At 46.0% G+C, this 18,771-nt stretch overlaps 1 protein-coding gene across 2 annotated transcripts in view; it reads right to left on the reverse strand.

The window, feature by feature from the left end:
* Positions 1-4,933, reverse strand: part of ppargc1b (peroxisome proliferator-activated receptor gamma, coactivator 1 beta) — a 32,645-nt gene extending 27,712 nt beyond the window's left edge. The window contains exon 1 of one of the 2 annotated variants that reach the window (XM_035532390.1): positions 4,853-4,933. In XM_035532390.1, the coding sequence (XP_035388283.1) occupies positions 4,853-4,933 (81 nt within the window). Of the gene's footprint in view, positions 1-4,646; positions 4,716-4,852 lie in introns of those variants that run through there. The other variant, XM_035532391.1, reaches the window with a different exon arrangement.
* Positions 4,934-18,771: the final 13,838 nt, after the last annotated feature.

The following is an 18,771-nucleotide window of genomic DNA, read 5'->3' on the forward strand; positions in this document are numbered from 1 at the left end:
TGGCATTAGAAGGCCGTCAATATGCGCCAAGTGGGTCTCAGCTATACTGTTGTAGGAATGAGGTGTAGCTGTTGGATGCATCCAACATCCATGTTCTATTTTTGTCTGAAGATACTTTAGAGGAGTTATTCAGGAGAACCCTGAATCAGTGATGGACTGAAGTGGGGTTCACATCATTGCAGAGCTAGTATTTGTTTGGATCGCGATACGTTTCTGATATTCTTCACAACATATGGCCATATGCCATGTCAACAACTCCTACATAAAACATCAGCAAAAGGATCTGCAGCCAAAACGTAACCAGGTTTTAAGCAAAGGTTTATATGCCATTATCCCCTTAAAAGCATCCCATCAAATTTCACTGTGCATGACAAGCACTGTAATCGAAATGCGCTCAGCAGTGTACAAGCCCGTAGCAACAAGGCTATGGCTAACGCACCTACCCAAACTTGCTTTGCAATTAAGAGTGTTGCAGGTTCCTTTTGTTCCATGTGAGCCTTTGCCGGACCGAGCTTGTTCTCCCTGATGTCACATCACCATGGCAATGTGACACCAACCCCAAGTGAGCTGTTACACCAACCCCAAATGAGCAGAAGCTCCTCCCATCATTAACTCCTTCACAACAGTGACTTACATGGCCACACGTTGTCCGGAAACGTCTGTCCAAACAAAGGCCGATCTCTTAACTGAAATAGTCGGTACATGCTCTGGTTAACTGTAGTCATGAGCATTTACTGTGACTCGTGCGGGTGCTGACCTCCCGGTTTAAGTAGATGATAATTAAGAACAGTGCTGTGGACTCACATTTCTGCGGCTGCCACCCTTTGTTTTACATGGTATTATGTAAGACTGTTTCACTATAACCAGGGTGCAATTTTCTTAAAATATGTCCAATTACAGCAAGAGACAGACTTGGCTGGCTGGCCACCCCAGACCAGACTTGCGGTATAGACCAGGATTGGGAGATTTGGCTCACGAGCCTTAATCAGTGATTTACAAACATTCGGTTGTCTTCTGAGAGGACTCAAAAGACGACTGGGATCCAAATGCAAAAACATGGATGATGAGATTTGGCTTTCAACGCAGCCTTTCCTCCCCCCAACCCTGATATAATGACTTTAGAGACGGACCAGATTCTACACAAAACGTACTGTGTGCGTGTATTTCACAAAATCTGCAGGTGGTGAAGCTTATTGCCGAGATCCAATGCACCTGCGACCTTGTTTAGATTGCAAATTTGCTGCCCCAGAGCCTGACTGGTCTTGCAAATGATGACCAGGACAAATAATGATCTCGCCTGTCTGACTAACCTCAGGCAGGTCCTTGCAGGTTCAGTTGGGTTTACCAGTGCATACCAATGGGTATATTAAAATTATTCATTGACATTCATGGAAATAAATAAAAATTATCCCTGCACGTATTAAAAAAAAAACAAACAAAAAAAAACAACAACAAAAAAAAAACAACATCAGTCCATTATGTTACACACACAACGCCCAGAAAACTTCAACTCCAATAGAACTTCACAATATTGCAAAAGCAATTATAAATCAACAAGGCTATTGCACATCACTGCTGAATTACAACCTTATTAACACTGTAGAAGCCGTATTCTGCAGCTGACCACTTGCAGAGTATGAGACATATTCCTGGTGGTGCAACCCAAAGTCAGGTCACCTCGCTAGCAATAGCAAGCTAAATGAATATGCTAAAGGCTGTAGCCTTAACAGCTTCTCACACGGATTAATACATCATTCATTCACTAGAGTGGCCTATAGAATTAAATCATTTCAGAAAAAGCAATGCAATATAAGCTTAACAATGCAAAAATACAGACCAAAAGGCATAAACATATTCAGACCAGCTCTAAGAATCAGTGAAGGGTGGCTTACGACAAACAAAAGGGGAAGTTTCTGACTCCTATGGGGACTCACGCCTGGGGACTCAAAGCAAAGGTTAACCTTTGATGCCAGTTGTGCAATCAGCTGATGACGGATTAGTCGGTATCAATTATTGATAGCTGAACCCCCTCGCCTCCCCAATCCACACTCCCGCACAGAGTCAGAGATGGACAGTGATCCGTGACAGTGCATCCACAAACATCCGCAGGGGTGCGTCTCAAAGCCGCGTGGCAGACCCGTGGGTTGCTGGCGGAGGAAGCAGCCTGCCCCAGCCTTTACTCTGCTCCCGTCCAACGCAGATGGGCAACCGGTGCATGAGTGCGTGCGGCACAGCAATCGGGGCGGAGGCCATCAAAATCTCACTCCGTCTAAAGCATCAGGTACATGCAAAGTTCCATGAGCTGCACCGCAACCCAGAACCTCCAAATAAAAGCGCAAAAATACTGTCCCTTTGTGAGTGGCCTGCAGGCACTCCGTCTCCGGCATTACAAATTAATACACACAAAGATATTGAATTCCTTTGAAAAAATTCAAATGAAAGTGATAGATATGAATCAGCTCCCTGACATGATACTGATGACAGCATCTTAACCAAGAACATTTTTCATAATTCTGTTGAAGCAGATTAGATTTGTCCAGCTAAATGTCTGGGGTGGATAGTGATGGAATATGGAAATTCTTATATAAACACGCAGACAGAGACCACTGTCTCAACCCTCCGTAAACGCCAGCTCATCATATTTATGGCAACGAATTAGCATAAAATTATTAGTGGCACTGTGCAGAGGAACAGCAGTTACTGCGAGCCAAGTAGGTTGAAACATATCAAGGTGTAAATACATTTGCTTTTACTCTGTCAAGACAGGTGACTCAGCCTGTATCACGGAAGCAGAACACATCGCACTGCAGTGCTGCACATCACGACAACTCTCCGTCTAGTAAGCCCGTCGGCCTGAGATCTGGTGCAGTGTAATGTAGACCTATATTTTTCCCCCTAAGGTTCTCTGCTCTTATTTAGTCAGCGCCCCTGCGTCTCAAGTACGAAATACGCACGTACGTATGTCCATTTTATTTTATGTTTGATGTATTTATTTATTTGTTGCTTATAGGGTCAGTATTATTGTGGAGTGGGGTTGGTTTGTTCAGATCACAGTCTAGATGAGGCTGGGGTTAGTCAGAATGAATGGTTCCGTTGGGCGGTGGATCATTTAGGTTAAAGGAGTCTGCGAAGACACGTGAGTACCGGCACCGTCCTTACAGATCACGGCCGCGTGAGTGGTCGTGATTTAAGCTGCTCCACTTTGCGCAGCGCCAGTCGCACGCAGCCCGGAGGAGGAGGAGGAGGAGGAGGAGGAGGAGGAGGAGGGGGCGTGACTGTCGTGCGCGCGCGTCACCGGTTACGTTCCACTACGCGCAACGAGCACATGACTGCAGCACCTTCGCTGTTCTAGAACTCACGGGTCACGAGGACGGGGACGGAGTACTATTACATCGCCGAGGCGCGAGGCTCAGGCCAACAACCCCGACCGAGCGCGCTCGCGTTGGGAGCGGAATACTCGCGCTGACGCACGGACATCAGACGAGGACGACGGAACATTTTTATGGGCAGCTGATGCATTTAAGGGAACGCGATGCAGTGGGGAAGTGTGCGTCGCTTAAACTGCTACAGCGACTTTCATTCGTTATTGGACACGTATGCTATCTTAGCTAGCGGGTTTTTATAACTTTATCATTTAGAATTCCAGCCCGAGTACTTTCCTGCCAACATTTAATTCATTCACTTGTGTTAACAGTCGACGCACACGCAGCGCTTCACTTCAGGGGTGCAACTGACGTGAATATAAACACCTGTAATGTCCATTAAGCATTTCTATTCACAGTATTTTTTAACAGACCGCATATTTAATCAAATCTCTACTTTGACTACAAATGCATTTTTCATCTTGCATCGGTACGAAAGAATCGCTCGTGAAATGATGCGTCTAAAACGTTCTACTTATAATCCAGGATGCGGAGAGAAAATAAGCGAAGACGAGATCGATACCACCTCGACGTCTCGTTTTTGTTCTCCAACTCTTTTTTTTCCCAGTTATGCAAACACAAATGTGCCGGTTACGCAATTATGTACAATTAGCTAGCCATATAGCCACGCATTTCCCATGCAAACAATAAGCATATCTGCTAATGCACTCAGACCGCGAACATCTTCAAAGTTATTCAACTTCACATATAAATCATCATTGTTCGTTATACCGATGAGCTACGGTGAAAGGGGGGGGGGGGAGTCTCTGCCTAATCTACACAAGCATAATCCAACACGTAAATCGGACGTGTCGTTTCTAAATCCATCTGTTACACACAGTAAACTAGTTGCCAGCGAGCAGAGCGACCCGTTTAACATTAGGTGCAATACCGGCTACGTGAATACCTTCTGCGAGAACATAAGCCGTAGCCATAAATTGTAGTTTCCTTTCAGTTTACTGCCTATTAAGTGCCCACCACACAGATCACGCATTGCAAGAATAAAATGAGACCCGATCTGGCCACTTGACAAGTTCACGAGGCTGGCAGCCACGTGTCTGACTCGCCGGGCAATTCATATATTTTTTGGCTAACTAGTAAACTTATTTCTAAGTTTTACTACAACGTTTATCAAGTCTTTGAGGCTTTCTAAACGATCTTTTCAATTATCTCAGAAAATGTACTGCTATGCACTATTTTCGCAATAACTTAATAATGAAATACTTTTTCCCGTTCAAGCGTTTCCTCCAAGTCCACGTGAAGCACAGACGTCAGGGTTTGGAGACGCCGGCTGCGCGGTGCTGGAACGCTGTCACTGCATAGGTGCAAAGATGACACTGTGCAGCGCTACCAGAAACAACGTTTTTAAAACACATCCCGGGGTTTAAAAGCCGCGAACCTGCGCATGCAGAACACGAGCGTTTTTTTACCTGGCTCGCGGAGTTTTCTGTCAGGTAATTGAAGACAAAGGAAGAGAGCTCCTCATCCAACAGTGAAACGCAGTCCGCCATCTTCTAGAGAATGAGATCCGGAGAAGTCAGAACAGGGTATACAGGTCTGCTCATTTCCAGTCGCGGTGTCCGCCATGAGGGGGCAGTGTTCTGTCCAAACTCAGCTCAGTGTAGCGATTACTCTTATGAAGCTGGTTTGAGATGACTATTTGAACGTGCTGGAAACGTGCTTTCGTCCTTGGGTAAAGCTAGCAATCCGGGCAATAAGGGCCGATACCGTGGGAAAATCGCGCAAATTGCAGAATGGGATACCGACCAAAATCAATCAAAAAGCACGATGCCTAACGGGAGTCTTATTGCCTGAATTGCTTCAACCATATCGCTGCCTATGACTCATTTATACAGCAAGCGTTGGCTGTTTTTTTTTATTTCCACATCAGTGACAGCCAGATTTGGAGCAGGTTATATTCCCAACAAGCACCTGCATATTCCCACATTTATAAACATTGTTAATTAGCGCCACGTCCGTTTCAAAGGGAGGCCCAAATCAGTACTGTTATCAAGAAACCTGTCAGCAAAACAGCAGCAAGCAAAAGCAAGATGAAACGTCTATAGGTGTGTGCAAACTTTCCACAACTAAAGAATGGGATTCATTAGAGAAATCCTTCTTATGTGTTGGCTTTGCCTTCGGTGATATCAGTGAGTTGCTGACAGGCCTTCACTAATGATCCTGAGGCACCCAGCGTTTTAGCATATTGGCCATTATCAACAGACTAAGGATTTGGAGTTGTGTAGATGATCTTTTAATCACAATCCGAGTGACTTGTTTGTTTACTCCAGTGACTGCTCCAGCAAACACCAAAACAAAAGGGCTTAGCCGTGGCCACTTCCTAATTGCAAGGCCCATCCTGCTGCAGAAAGTGTCATCAAACCAAAGAGAAATATCCTGAACATAATTGGAAAAACATTGTGCATAGCAGAGAGCAATAGATCTGAATGCATGAGCCTTTGAAGGGGAGTTACTACTTCTCAATCAAATCAGAAAGTGCTCTCAGGTCAATAGTCTATTGAACCGCACGCCAACTGTCCAGCTATTGACCAAACTAATGCTGTTTTGATGTTTGAGGACAGAGGAGGATGCATGACTGATATGGTCACGTCGGCTAAACAATACTAAACATAGGCCTGCTTCTGCTTGGAAGACCAAGTTAAATATGTGTTTTATGCATTAAAATCAATTCTACTTTATTCAGAATTAATACAAACAATGGGCTCTATATTCTACTCAAGTTGCTTACTGATCTGTTTTACAGTTCAACAGTAAAATGCTATTATACTGTCTTGCAGTCTTGCAGTCTGTAAATGGCTCAAGGCCATATTTAAATACCTGAGCTGATGACTCTTGACCCCTGAACGTAGACTAACGTATGATCTTTGATCTCTTTATCGTGACTCAGTCAGACCCAGAGAACTGCATACCCTTAGAGGTGAATAGAAACAATAATAAATTAGATAGTGATACGAGTTAAAGGATGGGATAAAGTTATTTGGCTGATGCAACTGAATCAAGGAGAACAAAGGCCTGGCGACATTCAGGAATTCAGGATCTTTTTACAGCCCCCCCGTAAGTGTGGGTGTGTTACTTATAGCCACCCGGGCTACATACCACCTGCTACAAGGTTACACGAGTCAGTGGAAGGCTCTTTTGGACAGCTGTCTGGGTAGAGAGTTGCCTGTTGCCTTTGTCAATCAATGGTTTACCTCATTTCATCAGTTACGTTACCCATTATATTTTGAGGGCTTGGGTTATGGAGGTCAGCGGTGTTGTGGGTTCAATCCTAGTTGTCCTTAGGCAGCAGCCAACAGATAATTCAATGCTTTGTTTTGGGAGGACTTGGTTGATCAGGACTTGGCTTGGGTTTGACCTTTAATGTAGTGCAGTGTTGAAATAAGCATGGAGCATTGCTTTTCAAAACACTTTCACACCCGATTTTACACCCATTCTACTAGTGCAGTGTTTGTCAGTTTCAGGAAGCTTAGCGGCGGCTCTGTTGTGACAGATGGCATCAATCAATGAGCAGTTTCAGATCCTTTTTATCAACTTAACAAAAGTACTAATTTGCCAAGTCTGGAGTGAAGGCTAATTTAGGTGAGCTATGCTAAAGCTGTTCTTTCAACCAAAAAAAGGAAACGTTACATCTTGTTTCAGAATGAGAGTAACTCATTGCAGGAGTGCAGAAGTTGTTTCAGATTTTCCTGGTCACAAGACAAAAAGCTCAGAAATTCATCACATGCATTTTTTGGGCACATGAGGTGTTGGCCCCTGTATATAGCTTAATTCAGAGAAGGAGTATTTCAAAGGTAATGAGGATAATGTCAACAAACTCCTGTAGTAATGCATAACAGAAAGTGTTTGCGTGTAAGAGTGTGTGTGTGTGTGTGTGTTTGTGTGTGTGTGCATATGTCTATGTGAGTGACCATAGTCGCTTTACAGGTTGACAAATTTTAAAAGTATTTCTGTATCATTCATTTGTGTTCATTTGTGTCAATGTACATTTGTATACGTTGGTTTATTTGTGTCAATGGGTTCATTTGTGTCAATGTACACAAATGGCTAAGCCCACAGTGGTCACATTTTGTCAGTGGACTCCTGGACATGTTGAATGGTGTGTTGTTTTCAGAGTTTTGACTCTGCACTCCAGAACAATGAGCCATGATTATGAAGTACAGACTTTTATTTAGAGGCATGTTCATTGGGTGAACTTTGTAGGAATTGTGGCCCTTTATGACAGTTCTTCCAACTGGGGGGGGGTGGGGGGAATCAGCCTGTTGTGCATCACTGCATTGTTTGATCGTGTACAGGAGAGCTGACAAAAGGCATAGTTTTGACTTCGCATGGATTTACATCCAAAGTGTGTTTCTGCAGGCTATCATCAGGGTGAAGTATCAGAATGAATTAGATGCAGTCACACCATCAGCTGTATCAAAGTGAACTGTTTGGTATATTACTAGGAAACAAAAAAACAGTGACTGTAGCAACATGAGATTACCTGGCAGACTAGCAGATGCCTGAATAATGCTTTTGGTCAAGTAGAAAGTTCCCTTTTCAACTGCTGAACAGCCCCTCGGGATACAGGCATATTCTACCACTGAGAGACCATTGCAAACCACAGGTTAGCCTCAAGACCGAAATGGTTACACTTCACTAAACAAACAACAAAACAACACATACAAAATACCTGTTGAGTTCTAGATCAACACCTTATGGTTATAGGAGATGAAGATTAACCTGTACCAGAGTGATGGAATGAGGAAACTGCTTATTCACGGGCATCCGTGAAAGCCAGCGACACAGGCGCGTGTGGCTGCCACAAGAGCTGGCTCATTTGGCTTTATTGATGATCTGACTGCTGACTGAAGCAGAATGAATTCTCAAGCACCTTTACTGTTCAGCACCTGGAAAACGCCTCAAAATGTAATGGACTTGCGGCAAAGTAATTACCCCAAACGTACCATCACAGTGACTATGTTTTTTGTTTTATTCAGGGCGATAAATATAATTGTTCTTAGCTAGCCAAAACTGTCACAGACTCGAGTGAACATGCATTATACCTACCAAAGACAAGACTGAAGATTAAAAAACAAACAAAACAGAAGTACATATAATGGCTGTATTGGCATGTGTTACTCTGCAAGGTTAAATTAGCAGCATTTGGTGGTGTCCACGGGTGACAGACAAACATGGACAGCAAAGAGTTTGCTACCAAACACTAACCACAACCAATTTTTTCATTGGATTCTGTTGGATTATTTGTCCAATCATTTTCAGTTCCCCAGAAATGGAGGTCATGGAAGTAGTAAATGAAGGTAATAAGGTAATAAAATGAAGGTAATAAAATAGGGTGTTATTTTTATATGGTTCACCCAATATAGACATAATTCCAAAATACTTTAAAAGGGACCTTCTAGAATAGATTTATATGCTTCAATGTTCCAAAAGCACATGATTTTTCTTGTACTGAACATCTATTTTCACCCTCTGCCTGAAACATTCTGTCAGAGGCCCTCCCCCAACTGTGAATGAGTCCTGTCTGCTCTGATTGGTCAGCTCTCCCACTTTGTTCTGATTGGTCAACCACCTGAGCAGTTCTGCCTTTTACATTCTGCCCCTGTCTTGCTTGTTCCATCCTTGACTTGTATTTCTGTCTTGGTGTACAAGCTAGTTTGGTTTCTTGTGAACATACATTCGGTTCTCTGCAGGTGGGCAGAACTTGGCATAACACATCGGGGGGATTTAGATATTTAGATAACTGGTTAGCAGACGCTAAATGGCTATTAGAAGCTAACCGGCTTACTGTGTGCCATACGCACAGTAAAATAACTGGAAAAGTGGAAGGAGCAATAGTAAATATGAATTTCAATCACTAACTTCGTTGTGGGTTTACCTTGGCAAAGTATAAAAAGAAGATTTCCCCTCACAACGTAGAACATGGCGTCTTCCTGACATGGCTACAAAACTCTTCCTGGCCTTAAGTACTTGCCATGCATTTTGGGAGCGCATGCCAAGCCTGTTAGCAGAGAGGCCATATGGAAAAGTGTGGCAAGATCCCATCATTTTGTAACAAAGAAAATGGCCGAAATTCCAACGAGGCATTTCAGGCAGGTGAGAACAGTGGCTTCTGTGCGAGAGAGTTACTCTGGCATGTACTTTGGGCCTCGTAATTTTACGGGCCATTTACATGCACCAAACGCTACACATCACACTTAAGGAAAAAGGAGAAAAGCTCAAAAGCTCAGTAGGGCCCCTTTAATTAACGCTGACTGATCACTTACCTCACAGAGACCAGAGCCCAAACAGAAATAATGTGTCACTGTAAAAGTACAGGTAAACTGCTGCCTCTGTTCCAGCCACTGAGAAACACTGCAGGAGTGTGTGTATAGAAATAACACCGGAGTGGTTATTTTGTCTTAAAGTAAATTACCCTGCAATTTCCCCAGTGACCCCAAGCAGCAAGTCCATCGAAGAAAGGCCGCATCAGGATTACGCATTGTTAATATTTTTGTTTGTGCATTTGAAACCATGACAGATGAAAACAAACCATTTCCTTTCAGGAAGCGTAATTGCTTATTACAACAACAGTTAAGGCCACTGACATTTATAGCCAAAAGCTGTCTTTGATAATGCTGGTGAATAAGGCTTTAATTTACTGAAGTACCTGATCTTAATGGCCTCTTATTGGGAGTTAATCTTCTGAGTACAAGTGAACATCTTCCCCACTTTTTTAGAACACAATGTACTCATCAGAATGGAAAACATGACCAGGACAGGCCAATGAGGACTCACACACCGTCAGAATGACTGACTCAAAACTCGCTGAACAAGCTACGGAAGACATGAGCCGTTTAACTACAGTACACCATAATTACGGGTGAAGTTTAACTTAACAAAACATGGTAGTAGCACCTCCAAGCGCACTGAACGAAGTGGGATGGCTCAGAAAATTCCACACTATTGGCTGGATGAGAAGCCATGGATACTACGGATATGCAAAGCACGCAAGGCAGGCCAGGCTGCAATTGGCTGGTGGTGCTGCTGCAATCTCAGAGGCTGAAGAGAGGGGGTGTGTGTAGAGTAGCACAGGCCGTCTCGTTCTGAAAGTCAGCTCTTCTGAGCCAAAACGTGCACGTTTGTCACATGACTTGGCTCTCCGAGCGCCACTGTGGGCGGGAGCACTGCATTCACAGCCTGTCACGCTATTTAAACTAGACATTCAGGCCCATCATAAAAGTTTTCAAAGTCATCCGATCTTCCTCAAACTCACTGCGGACGGTGGCTAGGTTTCTGAAATTAGTTTCATACTAGATATGACTCCACGGGTGACCATTTAATACCTCTGTTCTGAGACGGCAGTGCAGACAATGTAAGAGACGTTGAAAAAGGCGGGAGTTTCCATTGTCTACGTGCATGAAAGGGAGAGAGAGAGAGAAAAGGGGGAAGAGGGGAAGGACACGGCAGATTTATTAAGCATTCCTTCACACTCTCCTCTGCTCTCCCTTTCTTTATAATGCTTGCTGTTGTTGGATTTTTTTTTCCAGTTTAAAAAAAACAACAACACAACAAATGTGGAACAGTAGCGACACGAGTAGACACAATAACCTCCATACAATTTGATGGCTTAAGAAAAAATTAACATCACTTTTTATTTGAAAGAGATTTCCTTTTTGTCTCAGACACCTGTGTAGAAAATCAAAGTATAAAAGGTTCCCTTCTGTGCTGGATATTGAACTGACATTCTTAAACACACACACACACACACACACACACACACACACACACACACACACACACACACACACTTCTACTGTATAGCTCTTAAAGTAAATTCATGAATTCATAGTCAAACTGATTTGACTCTGTAGTACTGAAGTTTTGCCAAGTTGATATTCATTCCTAGAAAGAAAAGGAGGTCAAAGCACAGTTAGGTTATATTGTACAGCACTAAAGTGGAAAATGTAATAACACTTGCACGAACCTTTCACGCCCAAACACTGTAGGAAAAGGTAAAAGTCCGACCGACTTAGACTTTGGGACTGTGTGTCTCCTGTTAGTGTCCCCTAACTTCTGAGAACACGAACTCCCCCCTCCCCCTCCCAACATTTCGCTTTCATCTTTGACCTGACCTGGAATCCACTGTTACTCCAGAGCACGTCAAAACAAGGAACGGCCCAGGACAATGGCCGGAGGCCTCTCCGTCCAGGCCGCCTGCGAACAGGTGATCTGAGGAGCTGTGTTCAAGGCTTGGGAGTAACAACCCACAGTGTGTGTGCGCGCACACTGCTGCATGTGTGGCATTTCTGCCTTTGTACGGAGGTTTTGAAGGACTTCGCTTCCTGCCAGCATTGTCTGCCTCTTGCCCGGGAGGCTAAACCTACAGAGAGCCCCCAGCCCCTCAACAAAAACAGAGCACAGAAACCAATGCCAGCGTCAGCTTCAGTTACATGGACAGTGGTTGCTGGGGCGTGACGGTGCTGAGCTGGAACAGATCTAGGGCTTTTCCCGAGTCGATGAATGACATTCGCATGCGACGCGGCTGCAGGCCACAGAGCAGCGGAGAGATCCATCACAGGTCCTCAGGGTCTGGCAGGTGCACGTCCACCACAGGCCCATGGGAAGGACCAGCTGAGCTGGCCACATCCAAGGTCCTGTTGGCACCTGACTCCTGATTTAAATTCAGACACATGACTCAGTTCCATGGAATGCGGTCACCTTGGTTATTAATGAGGAAGACCGCGTTGTTAAACTGTAACCAAATGTTATGACATGGAGCTGATGAGTAAGTATATTTATTTTGTTGTTGTTGTTGTTATTGTTGCTGTTGTTTGGTTCAGAGTCCTGGGCCTTTGGTAGGGGTCGTGAGGGGCACGTGCTCACGGAGTGCGCAGTCAGACGTGGACCAGGCGAACCAGGTCACCTTGCTGTCGGAGGTGCAGCATCTTAGCTCAGCAGTGCTGCTCGAGGCTCCCCAGAGATCCCCTGAGTTATGGGCGACATCACTGCAGGGTGAGATGGTGGAGGGGGGGGATGGATCTGGCTACACATCTGAGGAAGAAGAAAGAGTTCACAAGCAGAATGTCCACGTGTGACCCCTGTAACCCTGGCCTACTGACAGAAACTCACCAGTGTTTCACGCATGACCAGGAGTCTAGACCTCACCACCCAGCTCTCATGAATCTCACACAATGGCTAATGATTACCTGAATACTTGACTGTCCCTAAAGGACAACACCATAATTATGGAAATGACTCTAAACACTCACCCAACCGCTAGCATCTCAGAGGCACATTTGTGCCCATAGACACAGCACCAGATAACACAGCTGGCTTATCACATAGCCGCACTGCTTTAACAGCAAACCTCTGGGTAATTGAATTATGCAAAGGACCGTTTCCCTGCATACGAACCGTCCTGTATGGACAGTTAGGGGGTGTGCGTGGGGGGTGGGGGGTCTGTTATGCTTCTGCAGTTAGTCATACGAAGGTTACGCAACTGCTATAACGGCTCCATTCTACCTCGCACTCGTGAAGCTGAGGGCAAAGCTAAAAATAGACATGTCCGGTAGGTCCCCTGTAAAGGCCAGGGCAGGGGAGGCTTTCTGCACGGAGGAGAGTCTCTCCTCTAGCACGCCGCAAAAACGGAGGGACATATGGATTCGTTCACAGTAGCACCGAGGCCCCCCCCCCCCCAGATCTCCTTTTCATGGAGATAATCTTTCTCTCTCTCCCTGTCCTTCAAAGTCTTCTTCAAAGCGCAAAGTCAAAAACGTCTTTCGTCACAGCTGCACTCGGCCACGCCGCAGCCCATTTGAGACGGAGGGGAGACGGGAAAAGCTCAGCACCTCGCGTCCGAAGCGGGCCGCCGGGTCACTCCTACACTTGGGATTAGTTTGTTTACCGCGGTATCTTGCACCAAACACAAGGAAAAATTCAATAGATGTTGTCTGGAAAAGGAAAAAAAACCCCCGCGATTTCTGTACTTGGCCGCACAATGAAAAATGAGGCAATGAGAGAAATTCTGTTCCGTTATCACTTCCCTTTGCTCCGCCTTCATATGCGGTAACGGAGCATGAGCAGCCCTTTGAAGTCGGCTGTGCCGGAACGTCCAAAGTGCCGCTTCCATGGCAGACGGAAGAAAATGAACATGTGATAAATGAATGGAGGCCTCCTCATTCCTCATTTTGACTCGTGTGAAGAAAAGTTACTCTCCCGTATGGACCACTTCAGGATCATCAACACAGACAAAACTGTTTCGGCGGACCATGGCCGAGGGACATTCTGCTCACACACACACACACACACACACACACACACACACACACACACACACACACACACACACACACACACACACACACACACACACACACACACACACGCACGCACGCACATAAACACACGGCCAGTGCTTTTGCTGGGAATTAAGCCATCAGTTCTTCGGCACATGGATCCGGTAGCTGCAGATGCTGTGGATCTTCCTCAGTGGCAGGCCTTCCCCTCTGCGGGGTCAGGGGTCGGCCTGCGGACTCCCAAATATCCTTGGCAGTCCCCAAACCTGGAAAACGTGGACGGTGCGGCGAGACTGCATCAGATGCGCATGACTGTCACAGCTGCACGGTTAGGCACGCTCCCGTGTAGTTGGCGGCTGTGGGAACGCAGACCTTTTCCCTCCATGCGCCAGCCCCAGGCATACGCAGCACTCCCAGCAGGCTGCGCGGTACGTTCCTGCCGAGGAGGAACCCGAATCCGAGTCGCCCGCAAAGGCAAAAGCGTGGTGGAGTTTTGCTGCAGGAGGCCGCAGCCTGGCAAGTTGTTCCTGTGTCCCCGAAGCTCCATTCCGAAGTGAATTTCTAGCACCTGCTGTGCGCGATGTTTGTGTCCGGAAAATGGGGGGGGGGGGACAAAACATAACAAAAAATAATGTAAATGTAAAGTGGGAATGCCAAAATGGAACAATTTCTTTTCTTTAGGCTGAAACATTTATCTGACGCCTGGTATAAGGACTAGACTCAGGCCATGAAGTCACACTTAACAGAAGTGTTATTGTTCTCATTTCCTGTTGGGCTGTCACACTGACTCCATGGAAAGCTTGGACTACAGGCCTGTGAAGTTGCAACATTACCGTTGCACGGTATGTACTATACTCCACGAAGTCTCGTTGGGGTGGATTTTCTGGCTCTTTGCCACTCAGGATGACAATCAAAAACTGAGGGAGTCAAAGAAAAAATTAAGTAATATAGCTTATGTTCTCATCAAGCCCTTTAACTGTTGCCCGTCAGTCTTAGGCACCACGCAAAAGCTATTTAGTCAATTTGGCCAATTTAGTAAAACTCATAACAGATTATGTATGCCCAGGGATATGAAGATAACATTTAGTTTGTTACTAGATAGGACAAGAAGGTCAAATGGGTCTGCCCCAGGCAGGAAACTGGTTTTACTGATTGTACTGGCAACATGTTTTGTTTGCACAAAAATTTGGCTGGCAATCTACAGACCTGCGACTGCTTAGTCATCTTAATTCAGCTAAGATTACATGTGGTGAGGATTTATTCTGACTGGTCCTTTTTAGATTAAATAAACACTTAACAGACTCTCAGGAACATCAATGATGCAGCAGTAGTGAAGCATCTGAATACGTTCAGCAGATTAATCAAGAGACTTTAACTGTGTAAATAAGATTTGTTTATAATATGATTAATTCAGTCATCTTTTGCTTTATTTGGAGTGTCCAAGTTCACATCTGTAGATGTTAACCTGAAAAGTCACCAGATATGCAACAGGTACAGTACACACCATTTTAGCAAACTCAACATGCTGTTATGGACATGCTGGTGACAACATTCTGTAACTGGATTTAATCTGGATTTTTAAAGTGGTCGGGAAGAACCATTGCGCTGCAAGTTAGCAATCTCGCTGCAAATAATAAAAAAAAAAAAAAACAAGAAAAAAAAACCCCAAAATGGCATTTCAGAAACATGTTGCAAATTCAGAAAATGCATACAACTCCAGAAACACTGCAAATCCAGTCACAATCCAGTTTGGCTTTCTCTCCCACATACTTTCCTTAGATGTGCTGGTTATGTTCTGCTACCCATCACAATTGCCCAGAGCTGATATGAACACGTTTTACTGTACAGGCCCGTTGTTTCTGATTTGAAGTGAGCGTCAGGCCACGCGCACCCGTTAACCCCCATGCAGCGTGGATCACTGACCTCTCGCTCAGATGCAGTAAATCTTATCAGTCTTTCCAGTAGCGGTGAAAGAATCGGGAGACCTGCTCAGCCCACACCACTCCGAGTGAGGAGAGTAATTCAGTCCCACCCACCCTCAGTGAGGGGTAGGGGGGCTCGTTTCTTTAGGGGGGACTTGATTGGCCACGGACTCGTGTGCGGTGATCAGCAGAGAGCCCCTCTCTCGGCACGAGGGCTTTGCCCACGGTTGGCTCTCCCTCCCATCTGTGCCACTCACCCAAGCGCCTGTTGTTTTAGTTCTGGCACGACTCATGTAACCTGGCACCTGGTTTCTGTTGTGTCTTGTTGTAGACATGAGCTATGAGTGTTGCATATAGAGTTGCGTCTGGCTGGGTGGTATTCTGACATCGTCTTTCCAGTTTGGGCCTTAGGTGTTTAGAAATGGTACATGCCATGCCACGCCCCCACACCCACCCCAAGCTTGAGCCCTGCTCCATCTCTCGCTATCAGAATGGAAGCTTCTGACTGCTCCACCCATGCGTAATGTACAAAGAGGACAGAGTTCAGCTCCCTGGAAGTCCAGCCTACACAGCCAAGCTCTGCTGCCGTCCCTACGCAATCTGGATTGTTTGCATTAATTATCTTATCTAACCTTGGATAAATCACTATAGTAATATGAAGCAAGGCCTTGAGGAAATGTTTCATATGAGATTACTGCCCTTTGGAACGTAAAAAAGAAAAAGAAAAAAAAAAAAGTTTATTTACAACAGATTCTGACCTCAAAACAGACCTCAATAAACCAGAAAAATAAGCAAACAAAATAACTGGCACTGTGAAGTTCATCCCCGAGCTCAGAGAGAGTGTGGCAGCAGCCCTGCTCCTGGGTTCCTGGGATCATTGCACCCGCGGGAAGTTTTTGAGGCAATGGTCCAGGGTTGACAAGGCACCGGTGGTTAGTTTCCCCATTCTCATTCATCCAGGTGTTCTGGCTGGCTGGGCTTGGTTGAAGAGCCCGCGGAACTTTCACAAAACCCAGTGAGAAAAGCAGTGGCCGGCAACGCCGCTGTCAGCTCAAGGACAAGCGCGACCAGCAGAAGGTCAGTTCGATATGGGCCACGGCTCGGCCTGTCAGAGCCGGCGGCCATGCCGGGGTGACCTCCAAGCGGCATTTACATCCGTGAAGAAACGCAAAATGGCGCACAGTCGCAGCGCACGGTTGCCGGGCAGGTTCGGGAGAGGGATCTCTCTTTGAAGGAAGCCTCTGCGTCCCTGTCTCGATAGGTGCTCCCCAGGGCAGAGCAATGATGGGACTTGCATCCGGGCCAATGGAAGAACACCTCTGCCTCTGCACCAGGGGGTGTGGAGACTTGCCAGCCCACAGACTGATGGCTGTGCTGGCTTACATGCGGAGGGGAAGACATGTGACGGCGATAAGCTCCCATCTAATTACACAGCAAGGCCATTTCAAGGCCATTTCGGATCTTCCGCAGCGCCCGCGTCCCCTTAGGAATCAATATGCATTCCATCGCGGTGACGTCCACGAGCCAAAATGGCGGCACTTAAAACAGAACACTTTGAGCAGAATGCGGGAAACGCAGCAGAATGGGAACTGACAGTATGATAAGTGAGGGGCAGTGCGAGCCAACCTCTCCGACGCGGTTTTTTTTCCAGGGATGATGAGATCCTTGTTATGTGTGAAAGGCCATTTCTCACCACCATGTCGCACATTTCCTCGTCTCCGTCACACTTGTGCTTTTCCTAGCAGCTGAGCTTCCTTCCGTGGTCCATGCCTAACTTCCTGGGATATTTGGACAGTTGGAGTGCTGGAATTCAAAACAAAATGTAGCTTTCGTTCATATGAGCCCCCAACCCCACCCCACCCCACCCCCACGGGCTCATGTGACTCACCCCCCACCCCCGGAACCCTCCTTTTACCAAACACACCACCATTACTTGTTTTCATAACTGCATGCAAAGGTTAAGTCGGACTTTGTTTTTAACGTACACACAAGGGTAATATCAGGGGAAACGTTCCTCCTCGTATGCATACATCTTCACCCTTCGACGCTTGCGCAGCCTCAATCGCCCTGAGGTGCGAGCAGGTGTGCAGGGCTGGTCACCTCGCCCGGGGTGTGCCAGAAGTGTGGTGCTTACAGTCGGCTGCATGTGGGTTTGGGGGCAGCGGGGTTTCAGATGTGAGCTGCTCTTCTGAGAACAGACATTTCTCTCTCTCTGTCTCGATGACTCTCTAGGAGCGCATGCCATGGAGAAAACAAACAGAAACGGAGGAAACAGAAAGCAAAAGCACTGCGTACGTGCCGAACGTGCTAGTTTGCAGACGCTTCGTTGGGAGGTTCATGCCATTCACTAGTTTTCACTGATTCACGGTACCAAGCAGATCTGGAACATTTGACAATGTTAAGCCAAATATTCTTGTTAGTAAACATGTATAAAGAGACCCAGTAGGGTGAATACACACACACACACACACACAAAGCAGGTGTCTGACAGACGCAGACTCATTAGATTAACCCATAAAACAGCATCCTGGCTGGTAATGTGAGGAGCTCCGAGCATTAACCCTGCGTGTTCCTCTGAGATCAACTCAGGGTAGCCTCTCCTCCCTGCAGGGAGCAGTGAGCCCATGGGAGCACCGCAGTCACGGTCAGTTGTTCACGATGTGTGGGCGCTCCACCCGCGCCACACCAGCACATTTGGTTTAAAGTTTAAACACATCCAAGGCGCATGCAGGCCAGTTCCGCTCCGACGGCCATTCAGCAGAGCGGGATGGCGGTTGAGGAGATGAGGGGGGGCCACGCGCTGGCGCCCATCCTCACCCTGTGATTTGTTGTAGCACTCCTACAACAAAGGAGGGCCGGATCCCACTGCCCTCTCTGGGATGATGGAAATACAACTCTCAGAAGTGAATGGCAGCCCGCCATGTGTGTTTCACCTCATACCTCTGCTGCACCCAAAATAAAGCTTGTGATATCAGTGCCAGGCAAAAAGAGAGAGAAAGACAGAAATATTGGGGTTTAATCGACAGGGTGGAGAAGAAAATAAGTTTAGGCACTAAATCTATTTAACTATCTACCCATTTACCACATCCCTCACAGTATATAATAAATATCCATATGCCGTTAAAACTATAC

Source organism: Electrophorus electricus, chromosome 12 (genome assembly GCF_013358815.1).
Source record: "Electrophorus electricus isolate fEleEle1 chromosome 12, fEleEle1.pri, whole genome shotgun sequence".
In the NCBI taxonomy this organism is placed as follows: domain Eukaryota; kingdom Metazoa; phylum Chordata; class Actinopteri; order Gymnotiformes; family Gymnotidae; genus Electrophorus; species Electrophorus electricus.